At 37.0% G+C, this 22013-nt stretch overlaps 1 protein-coding gene across 1 annotated transcript in view; it reads left to right on the top strand.

Moving 5' to 3' along the window:
• Positions 1 to 22013, top strand: part of DMXL2 (Dmx like 2) — a gene marked incomplete at its 5' end in the record, with an annotated part of 66610 nt that overhangs the window by 23463 nt on the left and 21134 nt on the right. The window contains 7 exon segments of the mRNA XM_017896174.1: positions 1943 to 2207; positions 6541 to 7622; positions 8028 to 8219; positions 9823 to 9899; positions 11443 to 11573; positions 13800 to 14048; positions 16977 to 17155. Of these exon segments, the coding sequence (XP_017751663.1) occupies positions 1943 to 2207; positions 6541 to 7622; positions 8028 to 8219; positions 9823 to 9899; positions 11443 to 11573; positions 13800 to 14048; positions 16977 to 17155 (2175 nt within the window).

Genomic DNA, 22013 nt, shown 5'->3' with positions numbered 1-22013 from the left:
CCAGTTGATTGAGTTGGTTACTGAAGCTTGTGCATTTGTCACATAGTTCTCTTGTTATGGCTTTCATCTCTATCAGTTCTTTTAAGGTCTTCTCTGCATTGATTATTCTAGTTATCCATTCATCCATTCTTTTTTCAAGGTTTTTAGTTTCTTTGTGCTGGTTACGTAGTTCCTCCTTTAGCTCTGAGAAGTTTGATCGATTGAAGCCTTCTTCTCTCAACTCGTCAAAGTCATTCTTTGTCCAGCTTTGTTCCTGTGCTGGCAATGAGCTGCATTCCTTTGGAGGGGGAGATGCGCTCTGATTTTTTGAATTTCCAGCTTTTCTGCGCTGCTTTTCCCCCATCTTTGTGGTTTTATCTGCCTTTGGTCTTTGATGATAGTGATGTACTGATGGGGTTTTAGTGGGGTGTCCTTTCTGTTTGTTAGTTCTACTTCTAACAGGACCCCCAGCTGTAGGTCTGTTGGAGTTTGCTTGAGGTTCACTCCAGACCCTGTTTGCCTGGGTATTAGCAGCGGAGGCTGCAGAAGATAGAATATTGCTGAACAGCGAGTGTTGCTGTCTGATTCTTGTTCTGGAAGCTTTGTCTCAGGGGTGTACCCCACCGTGTGAGGTGTGAAGTGTCGGTCTGCACCTAGTGGGGGATGTCTCCCAGTTAGGCTACTCGGGGGTCAGGGACCCACTTGAGCAGGCCGTCTGTGCGTTTCCAGATCTCAACCTCTGTGCTGGGAGATCCACTGCTGTCTTCAAAGATGTCAGACGGGCATTTACCTCTGCGGAGGTTTCTGCTGCTTTTTGTTTAGCTATGCCCTGTCCCCAAAGGAGGAATCTACAGAGGCAGGCCAACCTCCTTGAGCTGTGGTGGGCTCCACCCAATTCGAGCTTCCTGGCGGCTTTGTTTACCTACTTAAGCCTCAGCAATGGCGGGTGCCCCTCCCCAGCCTCACTGCTGCCTTGCAGTTAGATCTCAGACTGCTGTGCTAGCAATGAGGGAGGCTCCGTGGGCATGGGACCCTCTGGGCCAGGTGTGGGATATAATCTCCTGGTGTGCCGTTTGCTAAGACCCTTGGTAAAGTGCAGTATTAGGGTGGGAGTTACCTGATTTTCCAGGTGTTGTGTGTCTCAATTTCCTTTGGCTAGGAAAAGGAGTTCCCTTCCCCCTTGCACTTTCCAGGTGAGGTGATGCCTCGCCCTGCTTCAGCTCTCTCTAGTCGGGCTGCGCCCGCGGACCAGCGCCACCTGTCCCACATGCCCCAGTGAGATGAGCCGGTACCTCAGTTGAAAATGCAGAAATCACCCGTCTTCTGTGTCTCTCACTCTGGGAGCTGGAGGCTGGAGCTGTTCCTATTTGGCCATCTTGGGCGCTGGTTATCAATACTTAAGATTTTAAAATTGGAAGTTTAGCTTAGAAGATATTCAAGCAAAGAGAAGTGTTGACTGAGAGATGCTCATATTGCCTGAATGACCTCAAATGCTCAGAACTGGTAGTTGCGTTAGCATATAGGCTCCCAGAGACTATGAATAGAACATGTGGCTTTATTTCATAAGTTATTTACTATTTAAGTATGAGACCGATAGTAATAATTATGTTTATGCAGAAATATATTTGGAAATTAAGAGGGAGTGGTATATAAATTCTAGTGTCATATGTAGTATTTAATTTAAAAATGAGTATTATTTAAATTGATCTAAGTCTGAGATGATATTAATAGACTTTGTTTCATGCTTATTTTATAAATGATCTGTCTAGTTTGGAAGCTACTAAGTTCCAACCTGTTACTCTTTTTGCTATTCCTAAATCTCCTATCAATCATTTAACTACCCTTCACTGTCACTTCCCCCACCATGAGAATATAAATGGTAGATAATTTCAGGGTATTGATGGGATATTTCATCTCTCTAATTATCATTAAGTAAGATAAGTATTAAAATTTAAATTTTCAGGTATGTCTTGAAAAAATGGAAGATATTCAGCTAGCCATGGTTATTGCCCGTTTATATGAATCTGAATTTGAGACTTCATCCACTTATATATCCATCCTAAATCAGAAGATTTTGGGTTGCCAAAAGGATGGCTCAGGATTCAGTTGCAAAAGATTACATCCTGATCCTTTCCTGCGTAGTCTTGCCTATTGGGTAATGAAAGATTACACCCGAGCCTTGGACACATTACTGGAACAAACACCAAAGGAGGATGATGAACATCAAGGTAGGACATTTTGTGGATTTCTTTATTTTGTTTTTTAAAGGAAGAGACACTTTCTGAACTAATGTTCCCTTAGATTAAGAAAATCATTACCAGATTTGCTTTTCAACTTTGAGATTTATTATTAAAATTTCTTGTGTGGCTAAAGGATTAGATAGGATTATCATCCTATTCTAATTACATATATATTTAACAAGCATACAAAAACTTTATGCCTCTGTGGTAAATTTTCTTTTTTCCTTGTTGTCCTAAATAATTTAGATATTACAAGCACTTAAAGGATATTTATCAGCATTGTTTGCAATAATTTGAAAGGAATGGAACATTTTAAGTTTTTGTCAGTAGAATAGTTAAATACATTTTAATATATCCACATATAGAATCAGTGTGTCGTTAAAAATTGAGGTAGATAGATGTGTTAATATGTGCTGTATTTTAAGTGGAAAAGTAAGATGCACAGCAGGGTGGTTCTTGTTGCATTTGACATATATATGTTGTACACACATGCACCTGAATGTGCACACATATTGTGTCTGCCTCCTCCATTTCCTTTGGTTGTTTCCCGAAACAAATCATAAGAAATGAAATACTGGTCATTGGTCACTGACTGCCTTTTGGGAATAAAAATGAGGAGATCCTTGTCTTTGACTTTTGACAACTTGACCATGTGCCTTGGAGAGGATCTTTTTAGGTTGAATCTATCTGGGATTATTTGAATACCCTTGGACCTAGATGCCTATCTCTTTCCCAAGACTTGGGAATTTTGGGCTGTTACTTTATTAAATATGTTTTCCTCACCTTTTCCTTTTTCTTCTTCTTCTGGAATGCCCATAATATGAATATTTGTTTACTTAATGGTGTCCCATAAATCCTGTAGGCGTTCTTTATTATTTTTTTTCCTGTTCCTCCTCATCCTCCTCCTTCCTTCTTTTTTTTTGGTCTGCCTGAGTTATTTCAAAAGACCTGTCTTCAAGTTCAGAAATTCTTTCTTCTGCTTGGTCTAGTCTGTTGTTGAAGCTCTTGATTATATTTTTTATTTCATTCATTGAATTTTTTACCTCTAGTATTTCTGTTTGGTTCTTTTGTATGATACCTTTCTTTTTGGTGAATTTCAAATTCACATCATGAATTCTTTTCCTGATTTCTTTTAGTTGTATATCTGTATTCTTTTGTATCTGAATGAGTTTCCTTAAGACTATGATTTCCTTAATTATTTTTCTGGCATTTCATATGTTTCCTTATGACTGGAGTCTATTACTGGAGAATTAGTATTTTCCTTTCCATTCTTTTTCTTTGGTGTCATAGTTCCTTGCTTTCTCATCGTTGGTGTGTTTCTACATTGATCCTATGCATCTGGTGGAAAAAGTTGCCTCTTCTAATTTTATGGAGTAGGGTTTATAGGGAAAGACTTGTTATTATGAATAGGTCCTCAGGTGTTGGTTTGGTGGAGTGCGTTGGTTAGATGGATACAGTAGTGTAGTCTCCATGTAGCTTCTTCAGCTGTAATCCACATTAGTGGCATTTGCAGTCCTCTCAGTTGCCTAGGCTGAGTTTGTGGTGATGGTCATGTAGCTTTGCCAGGATGGGCTTGCTGGGCAGTTTGTCAGGTCGGGGTGCATATGTGCACACAATGGGTCAGCCAGCTTAGGGTCTGGTTGGCTGGGATTGGGGCCACAGGTCTGTTACTCTGGCCAGGAGTGTGGGTACATGGTCACCTGGCCAGCCTGGAGGTGTGCCTGCCAGAAGCAGCCTGCAGGTCTGTTTCTCAGGCCTCATATGTGGGCTCATGGCTACTCAGCTGGCTTGGGGTTTTGTCTGCTGGGGGTGGGGACAAGGCTGTTTCTCAGGCCCATGACATGACTGCATGGCTGCTCAGCTGGCCTGGGGGTGTTTCTGCAGGGTGTTGCCCATGGGTTATTTGTATACCTGTGATGCAGGTGCAGGGCTGCTTAGCTGTTCTGGGACTATGTTGGCTGGGGTGGCAGTGAGGCTGCTCCTCAGGCCTGAGGTGTGGGCATAAGGCTGCTCAGCTGGCATGGGGGCATTTCTGCTAGGGGCCTATGTCACTGTTTCTCCGGTCTGAGGCTGGTGCAAGACTGTTCAAATGGCTAAGGGGTGTGCACACTGGGGGCAGCCTGCGGTGCTGTTTGACCAGGCTGGGATGTGTCCACCAGGGATAGCCCACAGGACCGTGGAAATGGGCTCTTGGCTGCTTGGCTGGCCTGGTGGTGTGCTGCCAGGGGCAGCCTGAAGGACTATTTCTCAGGCTTTGATTGCAGGTGCAGGGCCTTTGGCAGGCCAGAACTCTGAGTTCAGGGAGCAGGGGTGCTGCAGGCTGTTTCTGAGGTCCTGAGTGTGGGTATGTAGCTTCTTTGCTGGTCCAGGGGCATATCAGCTGCTCATAGGCTTGGGGACCTCTCTCATTTGGGGGAGGGTATGTATGTAGTGGTTTGGCTGGCTCAAGGGCAGGTTCACCCTGGGCAAGACTCCCAGATTGTTTCTCTGACTAAAAGCGTGATGGTAGGGGTTGATTTCCCTGCCATGCAGGACCAAAGTCATAGCCAATCGTGGACCTAGGCTCTGCATAGCTGGGATTGTAGCATTCAGCTACCCATGTGGGCTTGGAATGAAGATGGGGCCCCAGTGTGGGAAAGGTACGGTGACTCCTGGCCCCCAGAGCAGTGCGCATGCCAGAGGGACTGGTCTCAAGATAGTACTTTGCTGCAGCAGCTTGGCTCACTGGCGGTAGGTGGAGGGCACACACCTTATGCTCCTAATCTGGGGCAATGCAGTTGCATGAATTTCTGACGTCTCTCCAAACTGGACACAGGGTTTGCAAGTACTGTGGGATTCTTCTGTTGTAAGGACTGTAGATGTTTGTGGTGGCCATGAGGGCTGCTGGGGATCTTCTGTTTACCTTTTCCCCTCTGCAATGAGAAGTTCTTCCTGACTGTGGGCAGATCCAGTCTGGGTAGGGGAGATAGGGCTGCAGAGGCTGGGTACCTCCACACTGCTGTCCTAGACTTGCAGTCACCACAGGTGCATCTCCACTCCCCTGCTGCACTCTAGTGCTCTCCCTTTGACACTCCAGTCAAATCTTAGCTGTTTATTCATTGCCTTGGTCCTTTCTTTTCGGAGGATGAATGCCAGGTGTGTCTAGTCAGCCATCTTGCTGACATCATTCTCTTGGTTTGTTTTTATGGATGCTCAGATTGTTCTGTCTTTCACAAATGGAGCTTCTTCAGGTTTCTGAATTCTTCTGGCATTATTTCTTGATAGTTTTCTTGCTTTCTGGTATTACAGAATGTTTCAGGCTCATCTTGTACATTTCCTGCCCCAGACCTGGAAATGACCATTCCTCCAAAGCATTCTGCTTCCTTTTAGTGGGGAATAATATTTAGAAACTATAGTTTTGGCACTGGGATCCTCATTGGTACTAATCTTGTCATAATTTCTATACTATGGCAATGAATGGAATTAGGAAATTTTTTTTCCTTAAGAATTTAGGAATTTACCCTGATATTTCTCATGCACATATAGATTATAGGGTTCTTTCTTCTTAGATGTCAAGTTTGTGTCTTATAATGAAATGCTTGAATTCTCATGGCATGAATGTAGTTATTTGCTATCTATGTGCGTATAAGTTTCAGAATAATAATACAGATATTTTTATAATAACATGATTCTGAGCATAATTTAAGCTTTTTTGCAGATTTTTTTTGTTTTATGGTACATTCTGCTAAGGATGTACAGTCAAATTACTTGTTTTTAACTCACTTTTTAGATTTCATCTCTGTGTGATTATGCTCCCAACTCGATAGATTGATTTGTTTAATTTTGCCTTTTGTGAATTGTGGTTTAGATTTGATTTTATTTTAAAATTATGTAAAGTGTTGACATGGTGTTGAAATAAAATATATAAAACCAGCGTATTTTCAGAGGAATCTAGCTTTTTTTCTCTGTTTTGCTCTCCCCTTTTAAGGAATCGATTAAAATTTTTTGTGTTTGTCTTCCATTTAAAAAGATAAGCCAATAGGCATGGGTGTGTATTTGTATTTCCTCTTCACTGTCTTATATAGATAAAAGGTGGTTACTACATGTACTTTCTGCATCTTCTTTTTCTTAGTGTATCCTGGACATCACTCTATAGCATATTGGGAAATTCTTTTTATTTCACCTGTACAGTTTTAATGATTGTATGTGCCGTAGTTTAACCTATCGTAGGTTAATATTTACATGTTGTTTTTTTGAAGAAATGCTGACGTATTTTATTGTTTTGTAATGTAAATACATATTAACATAATGCTTTGTGATTTTATCTCTTTGATATCCATAGTTATCATCAAGTCTTGTAACCCAGTGGCATTTAGTTTTTATAACTACCTTCGAACTCATCCTTTGCTCATTCGAAGAAATCTTGCCTCCCCTGAAGGAACTTTGGCAACCTTAGGTCTCAAAACTGAGAAGAACTTTGTTGATAAAATTAACCTCATAGAAAGAAAATTATTCTTTACCACTGCAAATGCTCATTTTAAAGTTGGATGCCCTGTTTTAGCCTTGGAGGTACTCTCCAAAATTCCAAAAGTAACTAAAACATCTGTCTTATCTGCAAAAAAAGATCAGCCTGACTTCATTTCTCACAAGATGGATGATGTACCTTCACAATCAAAAGCTCTGAGTGATGGCAGTGGAAGTTCTGGTATTGATTGGTCAAATGTAACTTCATCACAGTATGACTGGAGTCAGCCAGTAGTAAAAGTTGATGAGGAACCTCTTAATCTTGATTGGGGTGAAGATCACGACAGTGCCTTAGATGAAGAGGAAGAAGATGCTGTTGGTTTAGTGATGAAAAGTACAGATGCCAGGGAAAAAGATAAACAATCAGATCAGAAGGCCTCAGACCCTACCATGTTATTAACACCTCAGGAAGAGGATGGTCCTGAAGGTGATACTGAAGTTGATGTGATTGCTGAGCAACTAAAATTCAGAGCTTGTTTAAAGATCCTTATGACTGAATTAAGAACATTGGCTACAGGTTATGAAGTAGATGGAGGGAAACTCAGATTTCAACTCTATAACTGGCTTGAAAAGGAAATTGCTGCCTTGCATGAAATATGTAATCATGAATCAGTTATTAAGGAATATTCCAGTAAGACATATTCCAAAGTAGAGAGTGATCTACTGGATCAGGAAGAAATGGTAGACAAACCAGATATTGGTTCCTATGAGCGCCATCAAATAGAAAGAAGAAGATTGCAGGCCAAACGAGAGCATGCAGAAAGACGCAAGTCGTGGTTGCAGAAAAACCAAGATCTCCTGAGAGTGTTTCTCAGCTACTGTAGCCTTCATGGGGCCCAAGGTGGTGGTCTGGCTTCAGTAAGGATGGAACTCAAATTTTTGCTACAAGAATCCCAACAGGTGTGAATATCACTTTTTTTTCAATCTTGGTTATTTCAATAATTTCAGTAGCTCTTGCAGTTATAGCTATAAAGCTCTTTTACTACTTTTTACTAGTTAATCTAAATATGTTCAGCTCCTTTCTTTATAGGAGGCAGATATTTGTACTCTATGTGGTCTTAGACTCAAGTTTTGATAATAAGGAGTAGGCTTAAAAGCTTGAGAGTATTCTTGTGTCATATTTCTCTTTATATACCATCTACATCTAGCATAGTACCTGGTATATACTGGGTACTCAATAAATTTGTGTAAAATTAGTGATTGAACATACTCCCTTTACACAATGTTTATCACCAGTATTTCTATCAGATAACTGATGAAATTTTTTTAACTACTTTGAAAAAAATAATTCACTATCACCCACAGGAAACTACAGTAAAGCAGCTCCAGTCTCCACTACCACTGCCTACCACCCTACCTCTGCTTTCAGCAAGTATTGCGTCAACAAAAACAGTCATAGCTAATCCTGTATTGTACTTAAATAATCACATCCATGATATACTTTATACTATTGTTCAGATGAAAACACCACCTCATCCCAGTATTGAAGATGTGAAGGTAATGTAAAGTTTATGATCATTTGATATTATACACACTGAGAAGGTAAATATGTTATACCTGTCTTTTAATTTGAACTTAGAGGAAATATTTTAATGTGCTCTTATGTGCTACCTTTCTCACTCCTGATCAGTTCAAGACTATTTGTCCAATTAATGTAATTTAAAAGCAAGTGTTCTTACTTCTGGAAAAATTATTGTCTCCCTTTAAGACAGACAAATACTTTTGGCAATAAAACTAATTTTCTTGACAGTATTCTTGCCACTTAATATCCCTCTAGATCCTCCATTCCCCTTAAATGAACCATTACGTTGGAAATATTTATGATTATTTGTTTACACGCCAAGATACTATGAAAATATAAGTTGGGGAGTATCTGGGAGGGAACCGTGATTGGTCACAAATGGTCCCAGAGAGTGTCCTTATTACTGTTTCCTTGGTGGTTGTGGTTATTGGAGGCAATAGTTAGAGGCAATCAGAGTTTCAGCAGTTACTATCGCAAACTATATTGATACCCCGTGCCAAAATCTTAAAAACTGATAGAGTCCAAGAAACGCTAGGGAGCTTGGCAGGATCTGGGGAGCTGATCAGACTTCCACTGTCCCAGCCTAAGTGTATTTGTGCTATGCTTTTTCCAGTTCTAGTGGCTGATGCACAATTCAGATCCCCGTTTTCTTACTTTTATTTGTTTTGTTTGACAAGCACATTTAATCTCTGGCAGTACATTCTTCTAAAGGCCTGGTCATAACCAATTAGGGACTTCTCATCCATAGTATGAATTAACCTATATTAGTATTTTAGCAGAGATTATTTAAAGCATTTGTTAGGTGAATAGGGTCATGCAGAAAAGGCATAAAAAGCATATGAATTCAAAGTAAACATTTCTGGTTCCTAGAAATTTGGTTAAGGCTTTCAAAGAGTAATCTGTATAACATATGAAACTGTTTCTAAGGTCCCTTCAAATTTAAAGATTTTGTGAGTCTGAAAATATTGATTCAGTATAGCATTTCAGGGTGTTTTTTTTTAATTATATGGAGAAATTTAAAACTTTCTAAATGTAAAATTCTAAGACCATCCTCAATTCATGAGTACCAAGTAAATTACTTACTTTCTAGAAAATTAGCTGTTTCACACAGTGATTGATACATTTACTAAAAGATTTAATTCATTTTATTGATAAGATCAAGTCTTTATTTTCAACAAGGTGAATTTCATGAGGCAAGCTTAAATAAAAGCTCTGAAAATTCTATTCTTATTTTGCTTCTGCTTTTTTTTGAGTATTACTATTTAAGCTAGTTGTTAGGCTAGGACAAATCCCTGTAATACAAACATTAGCACTTTGCTCAGGGCCTGGTAAACGGCAGGCTCACAGTAAGTAAATGTTTGATTAAAATGTGTCTGAAACAGTCAGCTTTGTTGTGGCATGTGTATAAAGGTGGGTGAGAGTTACTTTAGGAGATTTAAAGCAGAGTTAGTAGTCTCATCTAGGATTCAGTCTTATTTATGATGTTGCTAGGTTTCCTGGATGTTTTCTAATTTTTGAAATATTACTGTTGTGTAGAAATGTTAGTACAAAATGTAATTGTGGCTGTTTTGGTTTTAGGTGCACACACTTCATTCACTAGCAGCATCACTTTCTGCATCAATTTACCAAGCATTATGTGACAGTCATAGCTACAGGTAAAAAAAAAATCACCCAAAATAGTATTAATACAGCAAAAACAATTAAACTGTTCCAGAGTTATATTAAGTTTCTATTTCCTAGGGACTGAAAAATCCCTAAATATGACTGCCATGATATTTTAATAGATGAGAGAGAATCAGAAATAAAATAATTATTTGTTTAGTTATCACCTAGTAGTCACAGAGAAAGTAACAAACAGTAAATGTAAATTACCATCATTACCATCTTTTTTGTTTTGAAGAAAGAAGAGTTTACTGTCCATAATAACTTATAATATGAAATTTTCTAATTGTTTTCCTTAGAAACAATTTCTTTTGTATTGGATTAGCAGCTATTTATTTAGCTAATTATCCATTGAAATAAAATACTTTTGAAAACTGAAAAAGTATATTCCTAAAATGGAATTATTTAAATTACTTTTACCTACCCATTTACATATGATGTAAAAGTCTTTGGAAGTGATATCAATTAGAAGAAAGAGACTGAATTTTTCCCAATGTAAAATTGCCTTCATTAGTATGTACTTTGCATTTTAATGACTAGAGCAATATAAGTAGCAAGAAATTGAATCACTTGGAAAGATAACCTAGATTTAAATGAATTATATTAATAAATGAAAAGTTTATAATAGTAGATTGACATTAAATTGATATTAAATATATGTCTAGCTTTCTTTCTTGTAATGGTAGCAGCCTTTTGTGGGAGCATTTGGTATCAAGTAAAGAATTATCTATCAAAATGACCTGTACTCTGATTATAACTTAATGAAGGCTGTGTCTAAATAACTCGAAAGATTAGAAATGTAAATAAGGAAAGAAGTTGATTTAGTTGACTGTTGTCATCTAAATGATCAAAGATAACTTGTTTGATGTCAGTCACCATTAAAATGGCGCCAAATGAAAATGCAAATACATTGTTTTTAAATATGTATTTTCCAGTTGGTCGGCTATGATTTACTAGACTCAGCTTGACTTTCTGCTTTTATATTTTCCCCAACTTCACAAAGATAGCAATTATAGAGAGAGAAGTAAATATTATTAAACAATATTTAGGGACATTTAGTTTCAGGTTTAGGTATTTCTAAAATATGATTCTCCAGGTTTTAGTTCATATTTTAATTTAGAGTTAAGCTTGCACAACTTTTGAGAAAAGAAATGCAACCCACTAGTACCCTGAAATTTTCTGCCTACTATATCCTAGTACCAACAGTAGTCTCCTTACCTCAGACTTTGTAAAACACAAAATAAAATTACTGCAAATAGAAAAGATTTTAAAGTATTAAAGTGGCATCTGGAGAAAATTCTAAAGGAATAAATGTCATCTGCCCAACATAGTAAAATTTGTTATTTTGTTTAAAAAAAAAATAAGCATTTGTAACTAATTTCAATAATTTTCTAAAATAAATTTTTATTAGAACAGTGAATGCATTTTAAAAATTTTTGTTTATTAAAGTAGCCGTCTAAAATAGATGATGTGCATAAAGTGCAGTTTTTTCTTACCTCTCTTACAAGGATAAATAACTGAACCTATTTGTTTTAGCAGTCAAACAGAAGGAAATCAGTTTACAGGAATGGCTTATCAAGGACTTCTTTTAAGTGATCGTAGAAGACTAAGGACGGAAAGCATTGAAGAACACGCAACACCAAATTCATCTCCTGCTCAGTGGCCTGGTGAGAATTTAAGTGATTAAAAAAAAAAAATCTTCTATTTGGCAATTTCTTCTTAAAAGTCTACTGACCAGTTTCCTGCTTGTTGCTGGATTTAGTGAGTGGTTTCTTGCTTTCTTTGTTTTTTGATGATGTTTTTCTGCTATGGATTAGGAACTATGAAGTACTGCAGTATTGTCTGAAGACTCAGGAAGTTAAGGCTTCATAAAACCAGCTATGTTAAGCAACGTAAAAAAGCAATGTCTTAACATCCTTCATAAGGATGGAGCACATTATCTTTCTTAGAAATTTTGAATTAGAGTCTTAGAAAGTCACAGACATACCAGAGAAAATATAGTTGTTCTTGGGCGTGTAAATTTATGTACTGGGGTAGGAGTGACTATTCTATGGTACATATATCATGCAGTCTGACAGTCCTTTTTTTCTGGTTGGCTCTCTTTCTCATTTTCTACCTCAGTTATTTCAAAACTTCTCTGCTCTCTTCAATACCTTAAGTGTATATTTCAGATTACTTTAACCATTGCCTTATAGAAACACATTGTTTTCATTTTAACCTCTTATTTCAAAATAATTTCAGACTTGCAAAAAATTGCAAACATAATACTAAATTTCACCCAGATTCCTCAAATGTTAACATTTTACCATGCTTGCTTTATCATTCATTTCTTCTCTCTCACTCACTTGCTATGTTTGTGTATCTAAGTGTATTTTTTTTTTTTAAATTGAGAGTAAGTTGCAGACCTGGTATCCTTTTCCATCTAAACATTTCAATGTGTGTTTCCTATAAACAGACCTTCTCACATAATTACCAAATTTAGCATTTATGTTCTGTAATCTACAGAGCTTTTTTGAATTTTGCCAGTTGTCCCACTAATGTGCTTTTTGGGGCCTATATGTAACATTTAGTTGTCATGTCTCATTAGTCTCCTCTGATATGGAGTCAAGTCTTCCTTCTTTCTCTTTCACAACTTTGACACTTTTGAAGAGTACCAGCAGGTTATTTTTTTAAAGTGTCTCTCAATTTGGGCATTTTTGATGTTTTCTCTTTTCCTTTCCTCCCCTTCCCCTTCCCTTTTCCCTTTTCCCTTTCCCCCCCTTCCCCTTCCCCTTCCCTTTTCCCTTTTCTCTTTCCCCCCTTCCCCTTCCCCTTCCCTTTTCCCTTCCCCTTCCCTTTTCCCTTTTCCCTTCCCCTTCCTCTTTCCCCTTCCCTTTTCCCTTTTCCCTTTCCCCTTCCCCTCTCCCCTTCCGCCCTCCTTCCCCTTCCCTTCCCCCCTCCTTTCCCTTCTTTCTTTCTTTCCTTCTTTCTGTTTTTTTTTTTTTTTTTGAGACAGAGTCTTGCTCTGTCGCCCAGGCTGGGGGCAGTGCCAGTGGTGCCCGATCTCGGCTCACTGCAACCTCTGGCCTCCTGGGTTCAAACAATTCTCCTGTGTCAGCCTCCTGAGTAGTTGGGACTACAGGCGCTCGCCATCACGCCCAGCTAATTATTTTGTATTTTTAGTAAAGATGGGGTTTCACCATATTGGTCAGGCTGGTCTCGAACTCCTGTCCTCAGGTGATACACCTGCCTCGGCCTCCCAAAGTGCTGGGATTACAGGTGTGAGCCACCGTGCCCAGCCCTGATTTTTTTCTTAATGTTGGATTCAAGTTACATATTTTTTGGCAGGGATACCACAAAAAAGATGTGCCTTTCTCAGTAGGAGGTATAAGAGGCATATGATGTCATTTGGCCCCAACTGCTATTAACTTTGATCACTTGGTAAAGTGGTTTCTGCCAAGTTTCTCCATTGTAAAGTTACTTTTTTTTTCCCTTTGTAATTAATCAGTATCTTGTGAAGAGTTTGAGACTGTGTAAAATATTATACTTTCACTTGCTAATTTTAGCATCTAGTGATGATGTTTGCCTGAATCATATTACTGTGGGGTTACTAGATGGTGATTTTCTACTGCTATCACTCATTTTATGTATTAGTTGAAATTCTACTATAAGAAAGAGCTTCCCCTTCTCACCTTTTGTTCATCTACTCATTTATTATATCATTGTAGACAAATGGATGATTTTATTTTATAGGCTATAATCCATTCCTATCATTATTTATTTTATTGCTCAAATTATGGAAATATTTTTGTAAAATATAAATGCATAATTTTGGATAAGTTGCAAATTTGGATGTTTTTTCCTTCTGGTTCTTCATCCTGACATCCTTCTTATGATTTTATATTCCCTTATAGGTGTGAGCTCACTTATTAATCTCTTGAGTTCAGCCCAAGATGAAGACCAGCCAAAACTGAACATTTTGTTATGTGAAGCTGTTGTTGCTGTTTACTTAAGTTTATTAATACATGCTCTTGCCACAAATTCCTCCAATGAATTATTTCGGCTTGCAGCCCACCCATTAAATAATCGAATGTGGGCTGCTGTTTTTGGAGGTGGTGTAAAACTTGTTGTGAAACCTCGAAGACAATCAGAAAATATTTCAGGTAAGATAAGTTTGATACCAGTAATGTATGTAAATGTCAATCATTTTGAATGTTAAAATTTTTTTAATGTTTTAAGAAATTTCACTTTGAAAATAAGCGATGCTTAAAGTATAACCACTCTTGTTATGACAGCAAATAATTAAACCCATGATATAATAAAATATAGTTTGTTACTTTTATTTTATAGAAATAACATTTTGAGGTTGATAAAGCAGGACATGTTTGAAGAAGATTAAAATAGAGGAAAGGTAAAGGTAAATACAGAAACAATATTAAGGAACAAAGTCATACAAAAGGATAGTTCCTAAGAAAATAAAATGAAAACAAAACAAAAGGATAGTTCTTAATTACAGAAAGAAAATTTAAATAAGTGTTCAAAATCTTTAGCGCATACCAGCAGTTGGCTTCAGATTAAGTGTATGGTCATGTGCAAGACAGCCATTCCAATCGTACACATGGTTTTAAAATTCTATTTTATTTTTATTTTCTAAAATATGTTCCCTTAGTCTTCAGTGTGATAGTATTATTCCATTTTCCTTGTTTTTTCTTCCCTCATGGACCAGAATATATTTTTCATCCCACTTTTGAAGATGGTAGGATATGGTGAGGTATAGACTGATGCCACAGGAAAGATTTCTATCTTGATGCTCATATATAGAAATCATCTTAATTCATCCTTAGAAATGGACATATTACAGATGAGGAATCAGTGGCACACAAGTTTAAATGACACTAACCTCTGTCTTCATTGTCTGTGATTGAGTTAAATAAATAGGTTCCTGTGTAAGTCATTGTAAGGGAGATGATCTCATCAACTCCCACTGCTTCCATTCCCATTAAATGTGGATACCTCTGAATCTCTTTCTTGCTGCTTGGTTATAGTCCACTTTAAACTTAAAAGTTTTTCCTCAAAATTGTTTCTTTCTCTGCCTGAGTTTTCTGATTTTTTGTTCGTGGTAATTTATCCATCAAATCATCCATGCTTAAAACCTGCCAGTACATATTTATATTTGCATTAATTTATTCACAACACCTATCAGGCAATTAACAAATGATATTTCAGGTATGATAAGAACTGTGATAAAAATGGAGTAAGTGGAAAGAGAGTGATGAGGGAATGGGAATGGACCAGTTTAGTTAAGGGGGTTGGAAGACATGTTTCTGATGAGATAGTATTTGAGCAGAGCTGTCAGGAAGTTAGGAGTCACACCATGTGGATATCTGAGACCAGAGCACTCCAGGCAGATGAATGCAAAGGTCCTGAGGTAGAATTGAGTTTGGCCTTTTCCAAGAACTACCCAGGGACCATCATGGCTCTCGTGAAGAGGGGGAGTGTTGTAGGAGATGAGAATAGAAAAGTAGCGGGAGTAAGGTCCTTTAGGATCATGGTAAAAGTGTTAGTTGTTCTAAAGAAAGAAAGGAGTGACATAATCTGATTCAGCTTTTCAAAAGAACTGCTCTAGCTGCTTTGTGGAGAATAGACTGGGTAACATAAATAAGAGTAGGGAGCCTGGTAGTAGGGAGGCTAGTCCACTTAAAAGATAATTGTGGGTTACCATCAAGGATGAAAGGATCAACAAAGTATGTATGGTATATACGTGCAGTGGAGTGTTACTCAGCTATAAAAGGAATGAAGTACTAATGCATACTATAATCTGTATGAACTTCAAAAATAGGCTAAGCCAAAGAAGTCAGACACAAAAAGTCTCATATCGTCTGGTTCCATTTATATGAAATATCCAGAATAGGTAAATCCATAGAGACATAAAGTAGATTGTGGTTGCCATGGGCTAGTGGGAGGGAGAAATAAGGAGTGACTGCTTATTGGATATAGGGTTTCCTTTTGAGGTGAGGAGAATGCTTTGGAACTAGATAGAGGTGGTGGTTGCATGACATGTTAAATGTACTAAATGTCACTGAATTGTACACGTTAAAATTGTTAATTTTATGTTATGTAAATTTTGCCTCAATTAAAAAGAAATAATAGTGGTTTATCCTAGGGTGTTAGTTATGGTCAGAGTGAAAAGTGATCATATTCTGGATATAGTTTGAGGTTAGAGCCAATGATTTGTTGATGAATTGTGTGTGGGGTAGGGAAGAAAGAAGAGTTGAGATAAAATTATTTTCTGTGATGGGGAGGTTTAGGAGAGGAGCAGGTTGACTTCTACTTTCTCGCCCTCTCATATCCAATTCCTGAATCCTTTTGCTATTTCTTTTGTGTATCACTCATATACAACCCTTCTACTTTTTACCACCCACCACCATATTAGTGCAGGCCGTTCTTATGTCATCTCTCATCTTCTCTCTAATTGATCAGACAAGCCATACTTCATTGTGTGACTAAAGCTTAAGAAGTGTTAGTGAGAATTGCCCAAAACACAGATTCCCAGCTTCATAGCCACAGACTTGTCCTAACCTAACTCTAGACTTTGTTGTCGATATTACTTCCCTCCATAACTCCTGTCTACCAAAAATAATTGACTCCTCATTTACCCAAACCTTCTTTGATTATTTATGTTGCCCTTTTCCATTTTCCCATTGAACTTCCGCCCTTCTTTTAAGGCACACTATTAAATTCTACATATTCAGTGAATCTTTCTTGAACCTCATAGCCAGGGGTAATCAGTCAATCACTCACTTTAATATTTATTGAATATACCACTTATTTAGTATATTTTATATAGAATTACTTTAATCCTTATTTTATGGAGCACATGGCAAGATATGCTTTAATGCTTTATCTCCATCTGCATCTCTGCCTTGACTGCTGGAAAGCTGATTCAGTAACTAGAAAAGTTTAGAAGCACAGGAATAAGTAATTTAGTCTAGACCAAAACATGGCAAGAGTAGGATAAAAAGAAAGCTTAACTCTATCAATTAACAATGGAAAATGAATGCTAGATTTTTTTTCCTTCTATCTTCATTTAGCACCTCCTGTCCTTTCTGAAGACATAGATAAACACCGTAGAAGATTTAACATGCGAATGCTTGTCCCTGGAAGGCCTGTAAAAGATGCTACCCCACCACCGGTGCCTGCAGAAAGACCATCTTACAAAGAAAAATTTATTCCTCCTGAACTTAGTATGTGGGATTATTTTGTTGCAAAGGTAAGGAGTGTGAGGAATGCAAGCTATAAGATAATTGTATCATTTATTTTATTAACTCTTGCATGTGTCTCACATAGGAATGATGGGGTAGCTTTTGGATTGAATCACCATAGTTTAGACATTTATTAAGTCCAGAAACTGAATAGTCATAGTAAATTTAAGGATGATCAGTTACTTGATGATGTAGGAGACAAATTAAAATCACATGGGAGTTGGGTATAAATCAGAAGTCAGGTTATTATATAATCAGCACTATCTTTTTCTAGTGACTGGAATACTTGCAGCTACCATCTAGGCACCTGCCTTCTAATTATCAGTGGCTACCTTGGTAAGCATGGGATTAGAATAGAAGGAGATGGATGGACATTTGAGGGTTTTATCAGGCCATGATGAGGCCCCATGATACATCTCTGTTTTCCCAGAGCAAAGGAAACTTCTCAGGGGATCAGAATACTCATGGTGACTGGATCTGGTATAGCCCCATTTCATACCATAGTGGGTGCATGCTAATGTTTGCTTTTCTGCACTTTGCTTTTTTGAGCTCATGATTCTCCTTCTATTGGTATGTTTCCCTCTTTGCATGTGTTAACTCTGTTGTCACCTTGCTGTGCGTACATCTCCAGAGTCATGCCTCTTCCATTTTTAGATTTTTATTAGATCTCAGAGTTATTGAGGTGCTGATCCCATTCCGTTTTTTTGTATGCTAAGAAGCTGATCCTTAAAAAGTCTTTCAGTGTGAGTTTGGAAGCTTTGTTTTGTTATCTAAAGACTTTGAGGCCAGGTGCAGTGGCTCATACCTGTAACCTCAGCACTTTGGGAGGCTAAGGTAGAAGGATGCTTACATCCAGGAGTTTGAGACCAGCCTGGACAACATAGACCATGTCTCTACCAAAAAAATTTAAAAACATAGGTGCAGTGGTGTGTGCCTGTAGTCCTAGCTGTTTGAAAGGCTGAGATGAGAGGATTGCTTGAGCCCAGGAGGTCAAGGTTGCAGTGAGCCATGATTGTGCCACTGCGTGCCAGCCTGGGTGTCAGACTGAGACAGTGTCTCAAAAAAAAAAAAAAAAAAAAAAACCCCAAAAAAGACTTTGGTTATGTCAGTGGGTCTCAAAGTGTGGTCTCAGAACCGGCAGCATCAGCATTGCTTGGGAACTTGTTTGAAATGCAAATTCTTGGGTCCTCCCTCAGACCCCTCAATCAGAAACTCTGGGAGTGAGAACCAACAATCTGTGTTTTAAAAAGCTCTCCAGATGGTTCTAATGTGTGCTAAAGTTTGAGAACTATGGGATTGGGCACATTGTGAGTGCAGATTTCCAAGTTTACACTCTATCAGGGTCCGAGTTATACTTCCAGAGTCATTCTGGCCTATCCCTTAAGGCTGCCAGTTGAGTTGTACTTAATTGTATTTAGCTAATAAACCAGGGAAGTAATAAAGTACTCTTAAAAATGTATAGGCAGTTCCCACTCCTACCTTTTTAAACGTTTTATTTGCCATGAATGAAAGCTCATTGCATCATTAATGTGAGTGATAACAACATTAAGATTTGTAAATGGTAATGTGCTAAATTAATTTTGTTTTCAAAATGTTTCCTCCTGATATATATTTTGAAAATTTGGAAAATGCAAAATATTATAAAGAAGGGAAATAGCACTCATCTATGCAAAGATAGCTGTTACCATTTTGGCCAATTTACTTCTAATCTTTTTTCCTCAGATTAAAAAAGGTATATAATTGGATCAGTGTATGTAGTTTTTTTTCTGTTAACATTAACAAGGTAAACAGTTTTATACCATTAAAACTTAGATAGCTGTCATTTTAAAACTTTAGTGTAGAAAACTTCCAACATACACAAAAGGAGAGGTAATGGCATATGAATCTTTTATCTACCATCATGTAGCTTCAAAAATTATCTACTCATGGACAGTCTTGTTTCATTTATACCTCACCCCACTACTTAAGATTGTTTGGAAGCAAATCCAGACATAAAATTTCATTCAAAAATATTTCAGTATTTGTTTTTGAAAAAAAGAGGATTTTAAACAGATCTACACTAGTGTTACAGCCACCGAAGCACACTCACAATTCTTTAATATTATCACATATTCAGACAGTATTCACATTTCACCAATTGCATCTTAAACGTTTTTATATAGTTGATTTGTTCAAATTAGGATCTAAAATACGATTCATACCTTGCAAGTGGTTGCTACATCTTCAGTCTCTTTTAATCTATAGGCTCCACCTCCGTCTCTCTCTCTCTCTTTTTTTTTTTTTTAACTTAACTCCTACCTTTTTTGTTTGCCCTGAAAGAATTTTGACGTTTAGAATTTTTCAACGGATTTTGCCGATGGCATCACCATATTTTGTTCCTCTGAATCTTGTAAAGTGAAAGTTAAATCCAGTTTCATTCTGATGGGATAGGAAGAGGGAGTGCAGGATTAACTTCGTCCGTGGTTTTGTATATTTCTGTCAGGAAGCTTTTTATGATTTTAGTTGATCTTTGCCTACATTTATTATTTCAGTGAAAGTTTTAAATTATGATGATATAATCTTGTCATTCATTTTTCATCTATTTGCTGGAATGTCTCTTCATCAATCTATTCAGTTACCCTGAAGTACATTTTGAGTTGGAAAGACATGATAAATGCTTTATTCTTTGCTTTTGTGTACCAGTTTTCAAAATGATGAGTTGATTCTCAAGCATCCTTCAGAGAAGGGCAGTGAGTTTTGTTTTGCTTTCAGTTTTGTTATGAGCTTATAGATTTAAACATATTTTATATGTTTTAATCCATTGCAGTTATTTTTCTCATGGGGCCTCAGATTATCCATCTTTGCCAGTGAGAGCCTCTTCCACAGTTGGCTCCGAATCTTTTTGAGATTATTCCACTACTGTTTGAGTTTGCCTGCTTTCTAGTTTTATTCTAGGCTAATCATGTATATTTCCTGCCCGTGACTGAGAACAATCATTTTTTTTTTTAAATAACCTGGTTCCTTTTTGTGAGAAATTATATTTAGAAATTACAGTCAGATGCTGGGGTGCTCACTCTTGCTTGGTTGATCATTGCTTCTAGATAAGCATCAATTATAGTGACCATGTAACATTTCACTTTGATGAATACACTATAGTTTACCTAATTAGCGATTTGATGTTTATAATGCCAAGAACAGTATCTTTAAAGATACGTCTTGTTCATGAGCAGATTATTTCCTTAAGAAGTACTAGGTCAGGCTGGTGTGGTGGCTCACGCCTGTAATCCCAACACTTTGGGAGGCCGAGGTGGATGGATCATGAGGTCAGGAGATCGAGACCGGGCTAACACGGTGAAACCCCATCTCTACTAAAAATACAAAAAATTAGCCGGGCGTGGTGGCGGGCGCCTGTAGTCCCAGCAACTCAGGAGGCTGAGGCAGGAGAATAGCGTGAACCTGGGAGGCGGAACTGGCAGTGAGCCGAGATTGCACCACTGCACTCCAGCCTGGGTGACAGAGAGAGACTCCGTCTCAAAAAAAAAAAAAAAAATACTAGGTCAAAGGTTATAAACTTAAATAAGGCTTTTAATACGTATTGCCAGATTATTTTCTACATTACTGATTTGTACTTTCTTGAGAATAGTGAGAGGATGCATCTGACTTTACTCCATTATTAGCATTAAGTATTCCTTTTCATTTTGTTAATTTGATAGATTAAATGATTTTATTTTCTGTTAGTGACATTAAAATTTTAATGATCTTATTGCCATTTGATTTTCCAGTTTGAGGTATTGACTGTTCATATTCTTACCTAAATTATCTATTGAGATTATGGCATTTTCCTTTTTATGGATACTTTATTTATCTAGGGATATTAATTTATCTTGTTAAACTTTTCTAGTTCATTTGCTTTAAAATTTTGTTTATTATGCATTTGAAGTTTTAAAAGTTTACCATGCACAGAAATTTTAAAAGATCTATCCATACATTTCCTTATTGATTACATTATTTTTAAGCAGAAGTCTTTTCCACTAATAAATGTTTACATTTATTTTACCTTCCTTCTCTGTTTCCTCCTGTTTTTTTTCCTTCTCCTCCTCCTTAACTTTTAATTCTCTTATTTATCTAGAATAAAATGAGGAACAGACTGGATCAGACTTCATCTCCCATCCCCACACTTAGCTAACTAGTTGTTCCATTATTATTCATTAAATAATCCTTCCTTTTCTCCCACTGACTTAAGATGTTATCTTTATCAGATTAAATTCTTATACATATATGATTCTTGTATTATATCTTTGTATCAATCAATTGCTAGACTACATTTTTCTTACTTAGTTTAATATCCACTAAAAAAAAATGGGATTTTTTTATTAAAAAAAAATTTCCCAGCTGATCTCATCTATTTTTTCTTCTCTAAGAACTTCAGAATCATTTTAAAGTTCCAAAATAGGAAGAGAAATTCCCAGGGGCATTGTTATTGAAATTATTTAAAGCCTATGTAAATTAACTTATAAAGAATTACAGTTTTTACACATTTCACTCCTTCCTGTCATATAATTTTATAAAGGTTTATAATTTCCTTCACAAAGCTGTCTCACAGCTTTCACAGTTGTCCTTTTGTATTTCTTTAGATTTTTCTAACTTTTTTATTGCTGATCTATAAGAAGAAAACTATTGATTTTAAACACGTTTCATATCTAGCTATTCAGTTACTGAGTCTGAGAGTTTTACCTAGTCATCTTGACTTTGTAAATGTAGCATCATCTGCAAAAGAAAATTTTTACTTATGCCAACACCATTTAAAATGTTTACTTTTATGTTAGAACAAAAATAATTATATACTAAAAACATTTTCTATATTAAATATATAATACATAAATTATA

This window comes from Rhinopithecus bieti, unplaced genomic scaffold, assembly GCF_001698545.2.
Source record: "Rhinopithecus bieti isolate Rb0 unplaced genomic scaffold, ASM169854v2 scaffold_27781, whole genome shotgun sequence".
NCBI lineage: Eukaryota > Metazoa > Chordata > Mammalia > Primates > Cercopithecidae > Rhinopithecus > Rhinopithecus bieti.
This window is presented reverse-complemented; position numbering and strand designations above follow the sequence as displayed.